This window comes from Urocitellus parryii, chromosome 4, assembly GCF_045843805.1.
Source record: "Urocitellus parryii isolate mUroPar1 chromosome 4, mUroPar1.hap1, whole genome shotgun sequence".
In the NCBI taxonomy this organism is placed as follows: domain Eukaryota; kingdom Metazoa; phylum Chordata; class Mammalia; order Rodentia; family Sciuridae; genus Urocitellus; species Urocitellus parryii.
In genome coordinates this window covers 33,780,473-33,798,217 of record NC_135534.1, presented here as the reverse complement: position 1 = coordinate 33,798,217, position 17,745 = coordinate 33,780,473, and the positions used below count along the sequence as shown (strand labels likewise).

General features: G+C 32.3%; 1 protein-coding gene across 3 annotated transcripts in view; it reads left to right on the top strand.

Annotated features, from left to right (window-relative positions):
- The window catches only part of Elp4 (elongator acetyltransferase complex subunit 4), a 231,660-nt gene that overhangs the window by 60,159 nt on the left and 153,756 nt on the right, over positions 1-17,745 (top strand). For all 3 annotated transcript variants that reach the window (XM_026404399.2, XM_077797494.1, XM_077797493.1), the window contains exon 5: positions 3,362-3,501. In XM_026404399.2, coding sequence (XP_026260184.2) covers positions 3,362-3,501 — 140 coding nt within the window. The remainder of the gene's footprint in view (positions 1-3,361; positions 3,502-17,745) is intronic.

Sequence of the window (17,745 nt, the reverse complement as noted above, 5' to 3'; positions counted from 1 at the left end):
GTCAACAATCCTTGTGATAGATGCATACAACTGTGGATGACTGACAAATTTCATTTTCTCAATAAGGCACTGTAACTACAAAAGTATAACAACAAAAGTGGTAGATCTTTAGTGAATCATGACACAATAATAATAATTAACAACATTTGCACAGTGCTTTACAATTTACAAAATATTCATAGTCAGTATTGCATTAGATTCTCACAACAGCCTAATGAAATTATTAGTTCCAGTTCTGTGATTGAACTGAGGCTCAAAGTGCTGCAGTAACTGTTTAGATTCTTGTTGTATCTTATACTGATAACAAAGGAATGAGAAAAATGGTAAGAAAATATCTTGTTTAGATTATTTGTGACTCAGCTCTTTTCCAAAAGTTTTGTTTATTTCTAATATACTGGAGGTTGGATATGGTCTTATTTTATTGCTAGGTTTTTTGTTTGTTTGTTTGTTTTGCACCCCATCACAGGTCATTTTCTTTTAGCATAGTAAATTTTTATTTACTATTCCATTTTATTTTCTTCCACAGATAACAAAGTTAAAAGTAGTTTATGAATGTGAAATAAAAGTTATAATGTAAAACTACAGCAATATGTTCTCAAACATAATAAACTGCTTATCAACTTTAATTTGGGCTTTTTTACATGCATATTTTGTTATGAAGTTGATGACAGTTGAATTTAACATAGTCACAGCATTTAGCTAATCTTTTTTTTTCTAATAAATATTTAAATCTTTCTTTCCTTCCTCCCCACCCCTTTTACAGTTTCTAAGCCTGGAAAGATTTGTGTTTTAGAAATCTGATTATATTTTAATACTGTGTCTTGAGTAGAAAAAATTTGCAAATTTTTTTCTATAATGAATATATTTGTTTTCTTTTTTTAAAGACTAAAGTCTTTAATGAGTAATAAAATTTTTGTGTCTACCTTGTTAATATTTTAACTGTCCTATCTAATCTTAATTTCTAAATAATTTAATAATTATAAGGAAGAAAGCTTCCATTTTTATTTTTACATTTTAATGAATTATTTGTGTTCTGTATTTAAACTGTCACAGCATGAAATCAATTTTCTGCCTTAATTCATCCCAAATCTGAGATTTCTATCACATTAATATTGTAATTAGAAACATTAGTAGAAATGGCAACTTAAAAAGCATACTTTTCTTCTTGGCAATTTAGCATATTTCTCTGAGTGCATAGGACTTCAAGAACTTTCAGTCCACTAATAAATTTATTAACTCAAACTTAAAAGAAGTAGAAAGTCTCTTTCTTTCTCTCTCCCCATGGTCAGTCTGCTAAAATAGATTATTCATGCTTATTTGATTCAGGTAGGCTTTTGCAAGCTTCCCTACTAGGCCTGGGAATGTGGTACATTGAGGCCTTTTCAGAGGCTTCTCACATAGACCAGGCTTTTATTGCATGGTGTTTTATTATAGCCAAATCCTAGTCTCCACCCAGTTTGTAGGCACTCTGCTTATTCTTTTGAATCAGGAAAGGTTATCACCTACCTTAATCCATGCTGGTGCATGGATTAAGGACACCAGTGTGCCCCAGGATTCTCAAAGAGGATCCTGGAAACTTCTGGTTTCTTCTTTTTTGCTGTCTTTACTAAATTCTATTGGGCCTTAGGGGGATTTGCATCTGAAATGAGCAACCTGGTGTTTTTCTCAATGAAGACATCAGATCAAAGTTCAGTTAGTCAAGGCCTTTCTATCAAACATTAAGGGGGCTTGGACTTACACAATAAAAAGATGAGCTCTAGCAGAGATTGCAGTAAAAACATTCTGAACTATAATCCGGATAAAGAATAGATTATAGGCCAGAGAACAAACCTTGTTTAAGACTAATGCTAAGACCTTGCTTTAAACTAATAACTTTACATTTAAAAACTTTATCCCCTGTTTTTAAGAAACATTTTAATGTCATGATTTATTTGTCAATACTTTCACAGCAAATGAACAAATCATGTTTTGGAAGCCACAATTCTATATATATTTTAACATTGAAAAGACCAGATTGAAGCCAACTGCAGACTTCTTTCATTAATGAAAATAAGTAGCACTTTTTGTAGGGATAAACAGTCATTTTATTGAGGAAGTAAATGTCAAATCCACAGACTAAATATGAAAAAAAATGCTTCCATTAAATTTGAAATGTTTTATTAAATGTTACTTTATAATTTGATGTTTATAAGCACTTAAGAATATGAATCTTTGAAATCTTAGATGCAAATGTGTAGTGGCAAGCAAATTTGTTATCTAAATTTAAAAATTGTCACTTAGTAACATATGAAACTACTATGTGTAGTTCTTTTATTTCTGTAGAAATTATCTAGTTTTGTTGGATGTTTTAAAATTGTCCTGTTTTGTAGCATTAAAGACAATGGAAATTATATAAGATTATATCAATGGAAATTATATAAAATTATATCAGAGCTATTGCTATAAGCTATTGCCAGGTGGAATTTCTTAACATTTGAGCTTGGAGTAAGAGAGGGGGAGAGAGTGGAGAGAGGGAGAGAGAGAGGTGGAAAACAGCCCATGCAAAGCAATATTTTTGTTATGAGACTTTTACTAACCTGTGTAAATAAATTCAGTTTCAAGAGTTACTAGAATTTTTTAGGAGAAAGATAATTTGATGGAGAAGTCATTAATAGAGAACACAAAACAAATTATTGAACTAATGATTATGCAAAGTTCTGATTGATCTAATATAGTTTATATACATATTTCTACTTGATCATGCACCTTGTTCCTTTCTGGATTACTGTACATTTTATGGTATAAGCTTAATTTTAAATTCCTAGGAAATGTTGAATATGCTCATTTATTATGAACATTTAGTTTTAAAATGATACTCACTTTAATGTTTAAATACCTGGCTTCTTTTTGAGTTTCACCAATGAATTAACTTGGCTTAAATTTGCATTTAGTTTTTTTAGCAACTTCATATTTAATTTGTCATTAAAGCTTTAACAGCTGCATATTTTTAATTTGTCATTAAAACCTAAAATCTTAAACATAAGAATTATGTGTATTAAAGTTTTTAACTTAGAAAAGTATACAGTACAGAAAAAAAGAGGTGTTTAAATTCTTACTAAATTTAGGAGCTACTAACTGTGAAGAAATATGAGTGATGAAAAGCTTAATTCCTAGCTATACATAGTTTAAATAATAAAAGTGATTGTACCCTTCTTTGAAACTTAATAAGTATATGTATATTAGCTCTTCCTTATTAGCATTAAAATACATAAAGTCCTATTAGCATTAAAATGCATAAGTGTAGCATTGTTTTGCAGGATATAAGACAAAGAAGTTGTAGTTTAAAAATAATTTTTGAGCAACCATGGGGTTTTTTTGGCAGACTGGACCAGTATCATCTTCAAGATTTGGTCACTATTATGATGTATCAAAAAGGATGCCACAAGAACTACTGGAGGCTTCAAATTGTCATGGATTTTTCCTTCCACAAAAAATGTCTTCAAATCTTAAAGTAGAACCCTGGTAAGTTAATGATCCATGTAATAGCAAATTTCAATTTCAAAAATTAATAGAATGCTTTTTTCTACCATACTTTCTGAAGTAATGCATATCTAAAGGTATAATAGTAAATACTGGCTTTCTGCATAATATGTAACCTTAATTATACATATGTTTCACAGGATTTCATTGTACGTTGTTTCTTTCCTTCCTTCTTTCTTTCCTTTCTTCCTTCCTTCCTTCCTTCCTTCCTTCCTTCCTTCCTTCCTTCCTTCCTTCCTTCCTTCTTTTTTTTCCTGGTCACATAGCTGTTACACAAACTATTACTTTAATTTGCAACTAGAAAACTCTGGTTGCCAGCCTGGTCACAATCCTCAGTGGTTTTATTTTCAATAAAATGTGAAACAGTTCTAAATCAGGCTATTTTAACCCAAATAAATATTTAAGGATAATAATACCAGGGGAAATGTTATGAAATAATGCTGCTTGTTCAATGTTTTGAAGTATCTCTCAAAAGGAAAACAAGTATATATTTTCCATTACTTATTTATTAAGACTTTCTAGTTGTGCTGTAAATAAAATAACCTGTATGATTTTAGGTAACAAGAGAATTTAGAGTTTGAATATTACAATGAAGATTTTTAAATATTAAAACAACATAGCCTGCTTATACTGCTAAGAATTTATTAAAGCAGAACTCTGAAAATAACAGGACTTGATATTGAATAATTTATAAATTCTTAAGAATATTTAATTTCAGTTCTTACTAAACTGTGAATAGATTGTAGCCTCTATTTTCTTCAGCATTATAAAACCATTACTTTTAAAGCAAAATGAGTTATTAAATGTAGATATTTAATAGACAGGAAATTGTGAACTGAAAAGACTTTAAAATCATTCTTTTTTCTAGAATTGAATTGGGAGAATTTAGTGAGGACTGATCTTCTTATTAAATCTGTTTCGAAAAATGTTCTTCACTTTCTAATGGGGTTAGATAATTAGTATAGGCTAAAGACTTAGCAAACATGAGACTTTAATGTTGTTTTAGTATTAATAGCTAACATCAATGAATGATTACAATGTGTCAGGCACACTACTACATACTTCTATTATCTTGCATAGCCCTTGTATTAACCCTATAAAAGCATGTATTCCTGTTTTCCAGAAAATATTGAAAATCTCAGAAGTGATTTATCTGAGGCTTAATTATTAAGTGATAGAAATAGGACTAATCTGTCAGATCTATCCCTTTCTTTTTGCTTTATTACTTCATAAGATTTTGATTCCTTTCACTTTTAACTTTTTGTGTTATGGAGGAAAAAGTACCTGAGAAAGGATTGGGGAGGAGGGATGTATTCTGATTCTGAGTTCGTTCTACTGTTAGCCTTGAGCACATCCCATGAATTCACTGAAAATCAGTATCCTCATGGAAAAATTGTAGGTGAGGAAAAGGGGAAACACACCTCCTCTACCTGTATCAGTAATTTTTTGTTAAGTTGGAATGACTATATTGCTCTTACTAGGTCCCAACTTTTGCCACAGACTGAACCAAACATGCATATACCTGCAGACTTGGGAAATAGGTCAAAATAACTTGTCCATAATTTCTCAAATGGCAAATGGTAGAACTCAGATTCAAAGTTAATTCTCCCTGACTCCAAATTTTTTTTAAACAAGCAACCAAAACTTATTTTATTATGTAAAATTCTCTAAAGTCTCTCTTTGAAGAAGGAGTGATATCATAAGAAAGAATTATTATTGAAAACAAACAGTACTTTGGAAAAAGATTGCAGAAAGATCTACCATTTCTTGTAACTGGTGGAACTCATAATTGTGTAATTCAAAAGAGAATGTCTATAAATAAACCTTCTTTGACTGTAAAACCAGAATGTGCTTCAATAATGTACTTAATTTAAATTGGAGGGAAACATTTTTTTTCTTTAATTAGAATTTGTCAGTGCTTTGTTCCTCAGAAATCAGTTTGATCTTGGGAGCTTTTCATGAATGCTAAAGATAGTTCTCCTTTTAGGTTGAATTTTTGTGATTGCCTGTACATTATATTCTTAATTCAGTTCTTTTTGGTTTTGTTGTTCTAATTAGTTATACATGACAGTAGAACGAGTTTTGACACATCATACATAAATGGAATATAACTTCTCATTTTTCTGGTTATAAAAGATGTAGAATCACACTGGTCATATAATCATATATGCACATAGGGTACATCTGATTCATTCTCCTATCCTTCCTACACCTATCCCCCATCCACCATTCACTCCCTCTCTCTAATTCAAAGTATCTCTATTCTTCCCGAGCTTCCCCTCACCTTGGGAATTAGCATTCACATATCAAAGAGAACATTCAGCCTTTGGTTTTTTGGGATTGACCTATTTCACTTAACGTGATATTCTCCAGCTCCATCCATTTACCAGCAAATGCCATAATTTCATTCTTCTTGAAGGCTGAGTACTATTCCATTGTGTATATATACCACATTTTCTTTATCCGTTCATCTGTTGAAAGGCATCTAGGTTGGCTCCATAGCTTGACTATTGTGAGTTAGGGGGTTTTAAAATTGATGTGGTTGTGTCACTGTAGTATGCTGATTTTAAGTCATTTGGGTGTAAACCAAGGACTGGGATAGCTAGGTCAGATGGTAGTTCCATTCCACGTTTTCTAAGGAATCTCCATACAGCTTTCCATAATGGTTGCACCAATTTGCAGTGCCACCAACAATTTATGAGTGTACCCTTTACCCCACATCCTCTCCAACATTTATTGTTGCTTATGTTCTTGATGATTGGCATTCTGACTCGAGTGAGATGAAAGTGTAGTTTTTATTTCATTTCTGTAATTACTAGAGATATTAAACATTTTTTCATATATTTGTTGATTGATTACAATTCTTCTGTCTAATTGCTCTGCCTATAAGGACAATATTGAATAGAAGTGGTGAAATAGGGGATAGGGATATAGCTTAGTTGGTATAGTGCTTGCCTCACATGCACAGGCCCTGGGTTCAATCCCCAGCACCAAAAAAAAAAAAAAAAAAATAGTGAAAAAGGCATCCTTGTCTCATTCCAGTTTTTAGAGGAAATGCTTTCTCAATTTTTTTTAGCATATTAGCTTTTACAATGTTGAGTTATGTTCCTACTATCCCTAGTTTTTCTAGTATTTTAAACATGAAGGGGTGCTATATTTTGTCAAATGCTTTTTTGCATCTATTGAGATGATCATATAATTCTTGTCTTCAAATCTATTGATGTGATGAATTATATTTATTGATTTCTGTATGTTGAACCAACCTTGTATCTCTGGGATGAACTCCACTTGATCGGTGCACTATCTTCTTAATATATTTTTGTATGTGATGTGCCAGAATTATATTGAGGATTTTTCATCTATGTTCATCAGAGATATTGGTCTGAAGTTTTCTTTCCTTGGTGTGTCTTTGTCTGATTTGGGTATCAGGGTGATACTAGCTTCATAGAATGAGTTTGGAAGGCTTTCCTCCTTTTCTATTTCCTGGAATAATTTGAAGAATATTGGTGTTAATTCTGCTTTGAAGGTCTTATAGAACCCAGCTGAGAATCTGCCTGACTTCAAATTCTGTGTTAGTAATAGTAATACTGCCTCCAGTCATGGAGTGCTTAGGTAAATAAATGTAACACATGGCCTGGGGATGTAGCTCAATAGTAGAGGAATTACCTAGTATGTATGAGGCCCTGGGATCAATCTCCAGCAACACAAAGGGAAAAAGAAAAGTAAAATGTGCAATAAGTATAATGTAATTAAACAACAAAATATACAGTGTAACTTTTGTATTTTAAAACATATATTTTAAGATTAAAACTTTTTTATGTTAGAAAGTATGAATTTTTGTTCATTCATTCAACAACTAAAGAAGGAAAGCAATTAACTTTGGTCAAATACACTATCAGGTATTTGACTATGGCTGATTTTATATAATTCTCTCAACAACACTTGGAAAAAAGTAATACTATCTCTATTTTATAGGTAACTTGAAGTGGAGATGCTAACTTAACTTTCTCACCATTGTAGACTATAAATGACTAAGCTAATACCCAAAGCCTAGTTTCTAAAATACCAGTTCCATACTGCCTCCATTTACTAAAGCAATAAATGTTCAGCCCACCAAGCTGGTGCCAGAAAAATTATGCCTTGATTAGCTGCAAGGATAGATGCCAATAGACTTTAAAATATACATTTTCTGAACTTTTTTTTTGAGAACTAGCAGTTTTGCACAGAATAGGAAAATTTATAGATTTTAATTATCAAGGCAGTATTTCATTTCATAGTAGTTAACTGATAATTCATTTATTTCATATTAAACTTAAATGCTTAATTAAATGTAATTAAACTTTAAACATGTAATTAAATTAATTTTGAAAATGGGTGCTTTACCATGTGAGATTTATTTTAATTTATGAAAAGCGTGTACTCATTTCACTAAAATGAACTTAACTGGTTCATTTCTAAAACAATAAAGCTAAGCCATATAGTTGTCTGTACTTTTCCTATAATTAAGACTAGAGGATATAGCTGTGTCCTACTATCAAATGTAAGAATATAATATATAATTTCATAATTTCTAAAGGCACCATTGATAGCATGTATAGATTTTTTATAGTAAGTAAAACTAAAGGTTATTTGAAATTTGCCATAATTAATTTAAAATTATTGGAGTTTCACCTATGGAAAATGTTCAAACATGCACTTTAAACTTTTAAATTAAAGACTAGGCATAAAAACTTCACATGTATATTATCAAGACAGTTTTGATATTTTATTGTTATAACTCAGATAATCTAAGTCACAAAATAATGGATAATAAAGCTGATTTTGAGAATAATTCTGTAGTATAATGTTTTAAAAATTTGATATTGTTTAGATTTAAAGTTTGTTAACAAGTCTATCTAAGCACAGTTTGGTTTCCTCACTAGAAAGATATTGCCATTCTTCAGAATTGGGACAATGTCTCAGCTTTCCTGAGACATTTCCAATATACTGCTTAGTCTCCTACTACTGACTGAATGGTCTTGTCCTTTTCAGTTCTGTGTTGAAGCCCTAACTCCAGGAAGGTGTTATTTGGAAATGGGGCCTTTGGGAGGCAGTTAGGTTTAGAGCAGTCGTGGGGGTGAAGCCCTGTTCTGATGGGATTGGTGGCCCTATGAAAGAGGGAGGGACACTAGAACTCTCATTCTCACCTGGAGTATGCACTAAGGAAACATCCTATGAGCACATAGCAAGAAGGTTGCTGTCTGCAACCCAAAGGGAGGGCACTCATTAGACACCAACCCAGCTAGCACCTTGATCTTGCACTTCCAGGCTCCAGGACTATGAGAAAATAAATTCCTATTATTTAAATAACCTAGTCTATGGCAACCTATGTTGATCTGTGGTGTTATATCTGTCTTAATCTGTGTTGTTGTAATAAAATATCTAGGATTATTTCATTTATAAAGTACAGAAACATTTTCTCACAGTTCTAGAGGCCACAAAGTCCAAGGCATTGGCAAGTTCAATTGTCTGGTAAGGGCTACTCTTTACAAGATGGCATATATTGCTCTCTCCTTTGGAGGAGAAATACTGTGTTCTTGTATGGTGGAAGGTGGAAGGACAGTCTGTCCAAGTGCTGCAAGAAGACTCCTTTATAAGGACCTAGATCATTTTTAGGAAGGAGGAGTCCTTCTGGCCTAATTGCCTCTTATAGGCCCCACCTCTTAATACTGTCCCATTTGTAACACCTGAATTTTTTTAAAAGGGCACATTCAAACCATCACAGAACCTGAGTTGGCTAATATACCTGTTATTTTTTTAATTATAGGTACTCTTAAGTCTTGAATGTTGAGTTTGCATATAATTGGTAGTAGGTAGAATGAATTTATTTTTATATGTTTCTTTGAATTTCAAGTTTATTTTTATGTATTTATCCAAACAATAACGAGTAATTTCTTGTATTAGCGAAGTTTTATACAGGTTAAATTGAATTAACTATATTCTGAGAAAACCAGTTTATCTTTCTAGGGGAATTTTTAGTACAAAATCAATGGAAAGAGGATGAAAATATTACTTAATATTTTAGAAGTCATTCTAAAATTCTATTTCTTTTCCTCCCACATTTCCTTACCAGTTTAAATGGAACCTCACTCAGACTTCTGTGATATTTTCCTAGACCAGGTGTGGTTGTGCTCTCCATTTATTCCTACTTAGTTTCATTAATGCTTCTGTCAAGTCACTTATCACATTACACTATATAACTATTTGTCTTTCTAGGGATTCTCTTCCCCCTCAAGCATTGTAAATCATTGAGGGAAAGGGTTTTGCTTTCTTCAATTTAGGACACAGATGTACAGTTGATAGTTGATGAATTAATACATTGATGCATAAAACAGTAATAACTCAGATAACTTTTGTGAGGCAAAACCAATAACTGAAATCAAGCCAAGTAAGAGTATATTTTATTTCAAAAATACAAATCTCTTAAATGGATAAGCAGAAAACCATAGAATGTTTAAAAGTTGTAAATAGAAAATTCACAATGAAGAGAAAGGAGTTAAAGAAAGCTTCTAGTCAAAACTAAAAATTCAGAAGTCATATAGCCATGGATGTATAATACTACATTAAACTTTATGAAAAGAATATAGTCAATGATACATTAATACAAAACTCAGAACTGATAGAAATGCACATGAAAATGTGAAGAGAGATTTTTATTTTTATATATTCTTTTTTCAATTTTTTATTTATATATGACAGCAGAATGCATTACAATTCTTTTTTGCATTATAATTCTGATTACACATATATACCACAATTTTTCATATCTCTGTATATAAAGTATGTTGACACCAAATTTGTGTCTGCATACATGTACTTTGGATACTGATGTCCATCACATTCCACCATCCTTGCTAATCCCCTGTCCCCTCCTTTTTCTCCCACCCCTTCTCCCTGTGTAGAATTCATCTATTCCTCTCATGCTCTCCCTCCCTGCTCTACTATGAGTCAGTCTCCTTATATTGGAGAAAACATTGTGTAAAGTAAAAAATAGTATCTGGAAATTTGAAGAGAGATCTTTTGTCCTGACCTTCTCTGTGACCCATGAAAAGAAATTACCTGAATCCATGTTTGCCTTTCATTTTTTCTCCTTTCTTTTCTTTAAGGGGAACATCAGGCACAAAGAGTTTAGTGGCTTATCCTACATCTCTAAAGATGCATGGTGTGCTATCTTCATTGTTATTTATGGTTTTTGTTTTATTACTTCCCGCCTTACTCACCTATCCTGAGTCCAAGTATCTTCTACATAAGAATGTTCTCTCCTGCTTACTTATATCCTTCCAAATTTCTCTTTTTCCTTCAGTAAACTAATCTTTGACCTCTGACTCTCTTTCCCTCTCCCTCTCTCCATACATATTATCTATCATCAAGTCCTGACAGCTATATCTTCAAAATATATATAGATATTACTTTATAACCTTTACCTTTAACATGCTAGCCAAAATCACCCACACTTCTTACCAAAATTCCTGGGATAGCCCCTAATTGGTGTTAGTCTTAGCTCCTTGATGACTCCTGTTTTTTCAAAAAATATTCCTAGGGAACCTTCTAACCTTCTTGAACCTTCTATTCAATTGAACTTTTTGCAATGGTGGAAATGCTTGATACCTGTGCTAAAAATCATAGCAGCTACTAGCCATGTGTAACTAATGAGTACTTCAATGTGACTGATGATATTGAGGCACTAATTTTTTTTAATTTTACTTAATTAATTTAAATTTCAGAAGCTGCATGTAACGAAATGCCTACTTTGTTAGATATTCCAATTTTACAACATAACTCAGCTCTTATCACTACTGACTCAAACCCTCCAGTGACATATTGTTTCACAAAAGTAAATCCACATCTAACAGAGATTCTATAAGGCTTTGTTTGGTCTGATTGGTTTCCATCTCTGATCTCATTGATCTCGTTGGGGTTGAGGAGAGGAGAAAAATAGTAACAAGACTGTTTTCCAGTTTACTAATGTTAAAACTAAGATAGTGTCATTTACTAAAGTAAGTAAACATATATCCAACAATTCTTACTGAACCCCTTCTCTGAATTTAAACACCTTCTGTGAACCTAAACACCTATTATGAGCCTAGCATTATGCTAAGTTCTAGGTTTATTATATTAAATAAATCAGCTGTTATTCTTGCCAATGTGTAGCTTACAGACAGTGAGAAAGCATGCAAAATGTAAAAAGTAAACATGTATTCAATTAGGAATTTTGATAAATAATACTAGAAAGAGAAAAAAAAAAACATTCTCCATGGACTACTACCTAAGCAGGAGGATAGGCAGTAGGGATACTTTGGTTGTGTACAGGTAAGGCCCTTCTGAAGCTGAGACCTAAAGAATGAGAAGAAGACACTTATGAAAAGAGCACTAGCCCAAGAAGTATTCTTGGCAGAGGGAACAGCAGATATGCTAAGAAAGGAAAGAATTTGTTATGTTCAAGGACCTGAGAGGCTCTTGTGGCTGAAGCAGAATGAGTGATGTGAAGAGCAATATAGAGGATGGGTTCAGAGAGACAGGCAGAAATCACATCACCCTTTTAGGAAATTTCTTTGTGGGGGTAAGAGAAAGAACCATAATTAGAAGGAACTTGGAATGAGAGAAGACTTTTTTTTGTTATTGTTCTCTTTTGTTTTATTGAAACATTGATGGGAAAAATTCAATAGACAGGGAATGGATGAACATGTAGACAAAGAAGTAGCATTTTTCTGAAGATATGAACTGATAATTTATCAGTGAAATAATAGGTGTAATCATCCACTGAGGAATGGACACTTAGCTCTTAGGAGTTTGGGTTCAGTGGGGGAAGATTTAGTTCTTAGACTAGAAGAATACAATAACTACAGAAATATCAAATGTTTATGATAGTACCAGTTTATCAGGCTGGATATCTTTCTTGCATCCGCACTGATTTCTAGGTACAAATGGGACTGACATTTGCCAAATAAAATCAAAAGAAGTAAGAGCAAATGGTAGAAGACTTACTAATCTTATTAGTGGGGATAAACAGAGCATAAGATGTTTATATTAGAACTATAAATCTGATGGAAGGTCTTCAATTAACTTAGAAGAAAATTCCAGGAGCTTGGTAAAGACAGCCACTTAAAAGGATTGGCTAGATATAAAAGAAACATGGGTTCATTTGTTTGTTTTGTTTTTGTGGAAAGTAGAGTAGAAAGGGAATTTCAGTTATCCTTTGGAGGCTAATGGGCACTGTTGCTCTTAGTAAGGTCTAAGACTGATGGTAGCTGCAAAAATTGTAGTAGTGACTGCAGACGGAAAACTCTTTCTGCTAAGAGACCTGGGGCAGTTACTGGGTTTAGCATCCAAGATATAATGGAGTGAAAAAGCCGATTACATAACTAGGATAAATAGCCCAATCCTATTTACATAAAGTTTTATATAGCTTATCCCAAATGCTTTTTCAAGATAACACTAATTCAAGATATTACTTTAGACTCCAGAAACTTAGTAATATGCTGACAAATAAGTTCATGAAAGACTGTAAACTAAATCCTCTTAGATGATCTGAGAGATTCACAGAATACATTAGTTTTTGAAAGACTATAAGAGAAACGATAAAATTAAATATATAAATATATAGTTGTAACTCTATTTACATATGTTCACTAGTAAAATACTCTTCTTTTCAGAATAATAAGCACACCTCTTAGCATCCAGTAGTATTTTTCTCAGTAAAAGAAAGGACTAGTAGAAAGATATATCTGACAGGATGTTAACCAAACTGCTAATAGTGTTTGCCTGTGGATAGGGGATTTTCTGTACTTTTTAAATGTGTTTATGGATTTGAATTTAAATGATAAAAAGCACCATTTTTATAAGGGAAAGGATCTCAAATTCATGTACCTAATCATTTGGAGATAATAATGTGAAATTCTTTCCTCATCTCATATCAAACTACATTTCCAAAGAATTAGAGATTGTAATATAATGAATGAACTTATAAGAGTAATAGAATAAAATACGAGGGAATATCTTAAACTCTTGGAATAAGGACATAACAAGTATATTTAATATTCATATCCAAATACTGTTCTCCATTCAAAGAAACTGGGATTCTGAAGAAATGCTTAACTAAAAGGAAAGAAAAGGATATACCTAGGACATCTTTTTATTTTTTTAAACACCCAAAATTTATTCACTAGGCCTTATTTTGTGTGGTAAAGACAAAAATTTGATTTTGTGATAGGAAGCATTATCATGTTTTTTAAATTATAAATCTGCAGTTTCCACTATGTACGCACATGCACTCATCCTAACTGAAAATATTCTTTCTTTACCTTCTTTTAGGGGATATTAGGTTCTTTCCTCCAGTCTAAAATATATCAATATGCTGTATCCTGTTTGAACTACTTTCTTTTTTTATTAATTTTGTTATATGTGACAACAGAATGCATTACAATTCATATTACACATATAGAGTACAATTTTTCATATCTCTGATTGTACACAAAGTAGAGTCGCATCCTTCAGGTCTTCATACATTTACTTAGGGTAATAATGACCATAACATAGAGGGGTAGGGCATCTTTTTATGTTTAGAATAAGTGCTTAAAGATTCATATAGCAAGGAAAAGGACATAGAAGGTAGTTCAAAGGCACTCTTGCGGGCCAAACTGCAGAAAATTCAAGCTTCACAATAATGATAATAATAAATTACATCTCATTTCGTAACATAGGAAGTTATAAGTACATATTGATATAAATAAATGAATTAATTGAAAGTTTGCTATGGAAGAAGATACTTAAATAGCCTCAAAATATTTCCCCACAAAATATGTATTAACTACAAAGGGGAAAAAAACATAGTGAATCCTAGCAGATGTAACCTTAAGTTAACATTGCCAATAATGGAGTAAATCAAAATCATTTATCACCTGACTCATATGTCATGAGAAAAAAGTCAGCAATATTTTTTATATTCTTACCAAAAATGCATGATTTAAATCTAATATGAGAAATAACCTAGCCTGTATTTTGATGCAGACTTAAAAGTGTCAAACTCATTAAAGTCAAGTTAAATTGAAAGAACATTCAGACTAAAGGAAGACTGAAGAGATGTGACAGCGGAATGCAGCACATGATTCTGAACTGAGTGCTTTTGCTACATAGGATGATATGGTTAGAGTAAATGTTTAAATTTGAATGAAGTCTTGAATGAAGTCTGAGGATTAGGTGTTAGTATCAATTTTCTAATTATAACAATAGGTTAAATCAACAGGCTTATTATGGCTTGTGGAAAAATGTCCTTGTTTTTAGGAATCACACCCTAAATAATTTAGAAGTGATAGGTCATCATGTCAACAGCTTACTCGCAAGTGGAATAGGAATAAAAGTTCTTTCTCCTATACTTGTTCTATATCTTTTTTAAATTTGAGATTGTTTCAGAATTTTTAAAAATTATAAAAATATTTATATAATTCAGTGAATTCAGATCATCATTAAATTGGTAAGTAAAACTTCATACCCAAAACAAAATGAGCAAAAATTATCAACTTTCCTAAGAACTAAATGTAGTAAGTAGTGTGCTAAGAATAGTACTTAACAGAGAAACAGTTTTCAATAATTGTGGAGAATAGTCGAGGAAAACATAGGTTATAAAAGCAAAAATAGACAAATGGTCAAATGCCGAATGTTTTCTCTGATATAAGGAGGCTGATTCATAGTGGAGTAGGGAGGGGGAGCATGGGAGGAATAAACAAACTCCAGATAGGGCAGAGGGATGGGAGGGGAAAGGAGAGGGCAGGGGCTTAGAAATGATGGTAGGATGTGATAAACATCATCCACAGTACATGTATGAAGACATGAATTGGTGTGAATATACTTTATATACAACCAGATATATGAAAAATTATGCTGTATATGTGTACTATAAATTGTATTGCATTCTGCTGTCATACATAAAAAATTTTAAAATCAATAAAAAAATAGACAAATGGGACTACAAAAAGTATGTTCTCAAAACAACATATAAAAGTAGTAGCCAGAAAACCTTACTACATCAAAGAAATGTAAATCTGAACCAAAGAGAGTATTTTCAACTGTCAGGCATTTAAAATAGAAATGCCCTGTGTTAGAGATGATGTGGAAAAACAATCACTCATGTTAGTTATAGGAGTGTAGGTTATTAAAACACTCCAGGAAAGGGTATCAAGTTATGGCATATATTATCTTTATTTCATCATACCATTCCTAGGAATTTATAAAGAAATAATAAAATAGCAAACATGTATATATAATAATGATTATTAGCCAGGCATGGTGGCACACAACTGTAATTCCAGCAACTTTAGAGACTGAGGCAGAAGGATCAGAAATATGAGGCCAGCCTGAGCAATTTAGTGAGATCCTGACTGAAAATTTTAAAAGGGCTGGGGATACAGCTAGATAGTAGAGCACTTGCCCAGCCTGTGTGAGGCCCTAGATTCAATTTCTAGCACCAAAAAAAAAGAAAAGAAAGAAAGAATGATAATCATAATCATAGCTGTGTGTGTCACATTGAAAATCTGTAAACAGTCTCCTATATCAACAAATGCATCCAAAGAGTATATTACCTTGCATGCCAATGAAGAGATTTAAAAAATAGATCATTAAACAAAATTTAAAATATAATGCATGACATATACTGTAGAAAGTGGTCTTTATGGATATGAATCAGTAGTCTAATAGTAATTATGTCTGCATGTTAGCATTCTGGGTGACATTTTGCTTTGCTTTTTTTTAAACCTTTTTTAAAAACAGTATAGTTAAACATGAAGGCTTTTTCATTAGACAGTCTGTTGAATACTAGCTGTACGCATTGCTTCACCTCTCTGGACCCTTGTTTCTTAGGCTGTAAAATTGGGGTGCTAATGGAAATTACTTTATAGGTAGAGGCCCTTTTTATTTCATAATGAAAACATAGCAATTAGTACACAATGGCTGGCACAGTTTTAAAGGCTTAGTAAATTTGGGAAACAATCATTGTTATTATTTCTGTTTCTACATTTGAAATTCATTATAAATAATATGTATCTTTGTTAAATCACTGAAACTATTTTTATTCTTGGGGAAAAATATAATAACTTGGGAATATTTTTTCATTTGGATACAATCAGCTCTTTTCCCTCTCCCATTTCTTTCATTTAAGAAAAATATATTTGAGCCTGGCACATTGGCACATGCTTGTAATCCCAGCAGCTCAGGAGGATGAGGCGGGAAGGTTATGAGTTCAAAGCCAGTCTCATTAAAAGTCATGGGCTAAGCATCTCAGTGAGACCCTGTCTCTAAATAAAATACAAGATAGGGTTGGGGATGTGACTCAGTGGTTGAGTGTCCCTGGGTTCAACCCCCAGTACCCACCTCCCTAAAAAAATAAGAAAGAAAGAAAAATATATTTGAATTATCAATTCTCCTTAAATATAGGCCCCTAAATGAGCAGTCACCATATTCCCTGTCCCTCCCAACCTAACTTAACTCACTTCTGCAAGTGGATTAAAGGACACAATCACAAATATCCTGGCCACTCACTCGGTAATTGTAGGTGACAATGTTGTATTAATTCCATACCTTCTTACCTCTTCAAGTACATACCTTGGTTCATCTAGTCTCATTCTTACCTCCATCCATCCTACAATTGGAGCATTACCATGTTATATTTATCATAGGGCAGGGGCGGGGGAGGTGATAATAGTTAATAATTATTAAGCACTGACTTTCTGTCACTTATTGTTCTTAAGATATTATATTTGTTATTTCATTTAGTTCTTATAAAAATTCTATGAAGTTAGTAATATTATCCCAATTTTAAAAGGAGAGAAATAGACACAACAGGTTTAACTTGTTTATTTAAAATCATACAGGGACTAAATCTCAAGGGACCCTCAGTAGTCAATATAATCTTGAGGAAAGATTGAAGGCCTCATATTTCCTGATTTCAAAATACATTACACAGATGCAGTAATTAAAACAGTATGGTATAAATAGTGTGGGATAAAATTCTATTTAAAATAAAAATAGTATGAGATAAAGACAGACATAGATATCCAATCTAATGGAATAAAATAGAGAACCAAGAAGTACATTCTTATATGTATGGTCAAATAATCTTTAATAAGGGTTCCCCATTTCACTCAAAGGGAAAGGACAGTCTTCAACAAACAGCTGAAAAAAACAGGATGCAAAAGA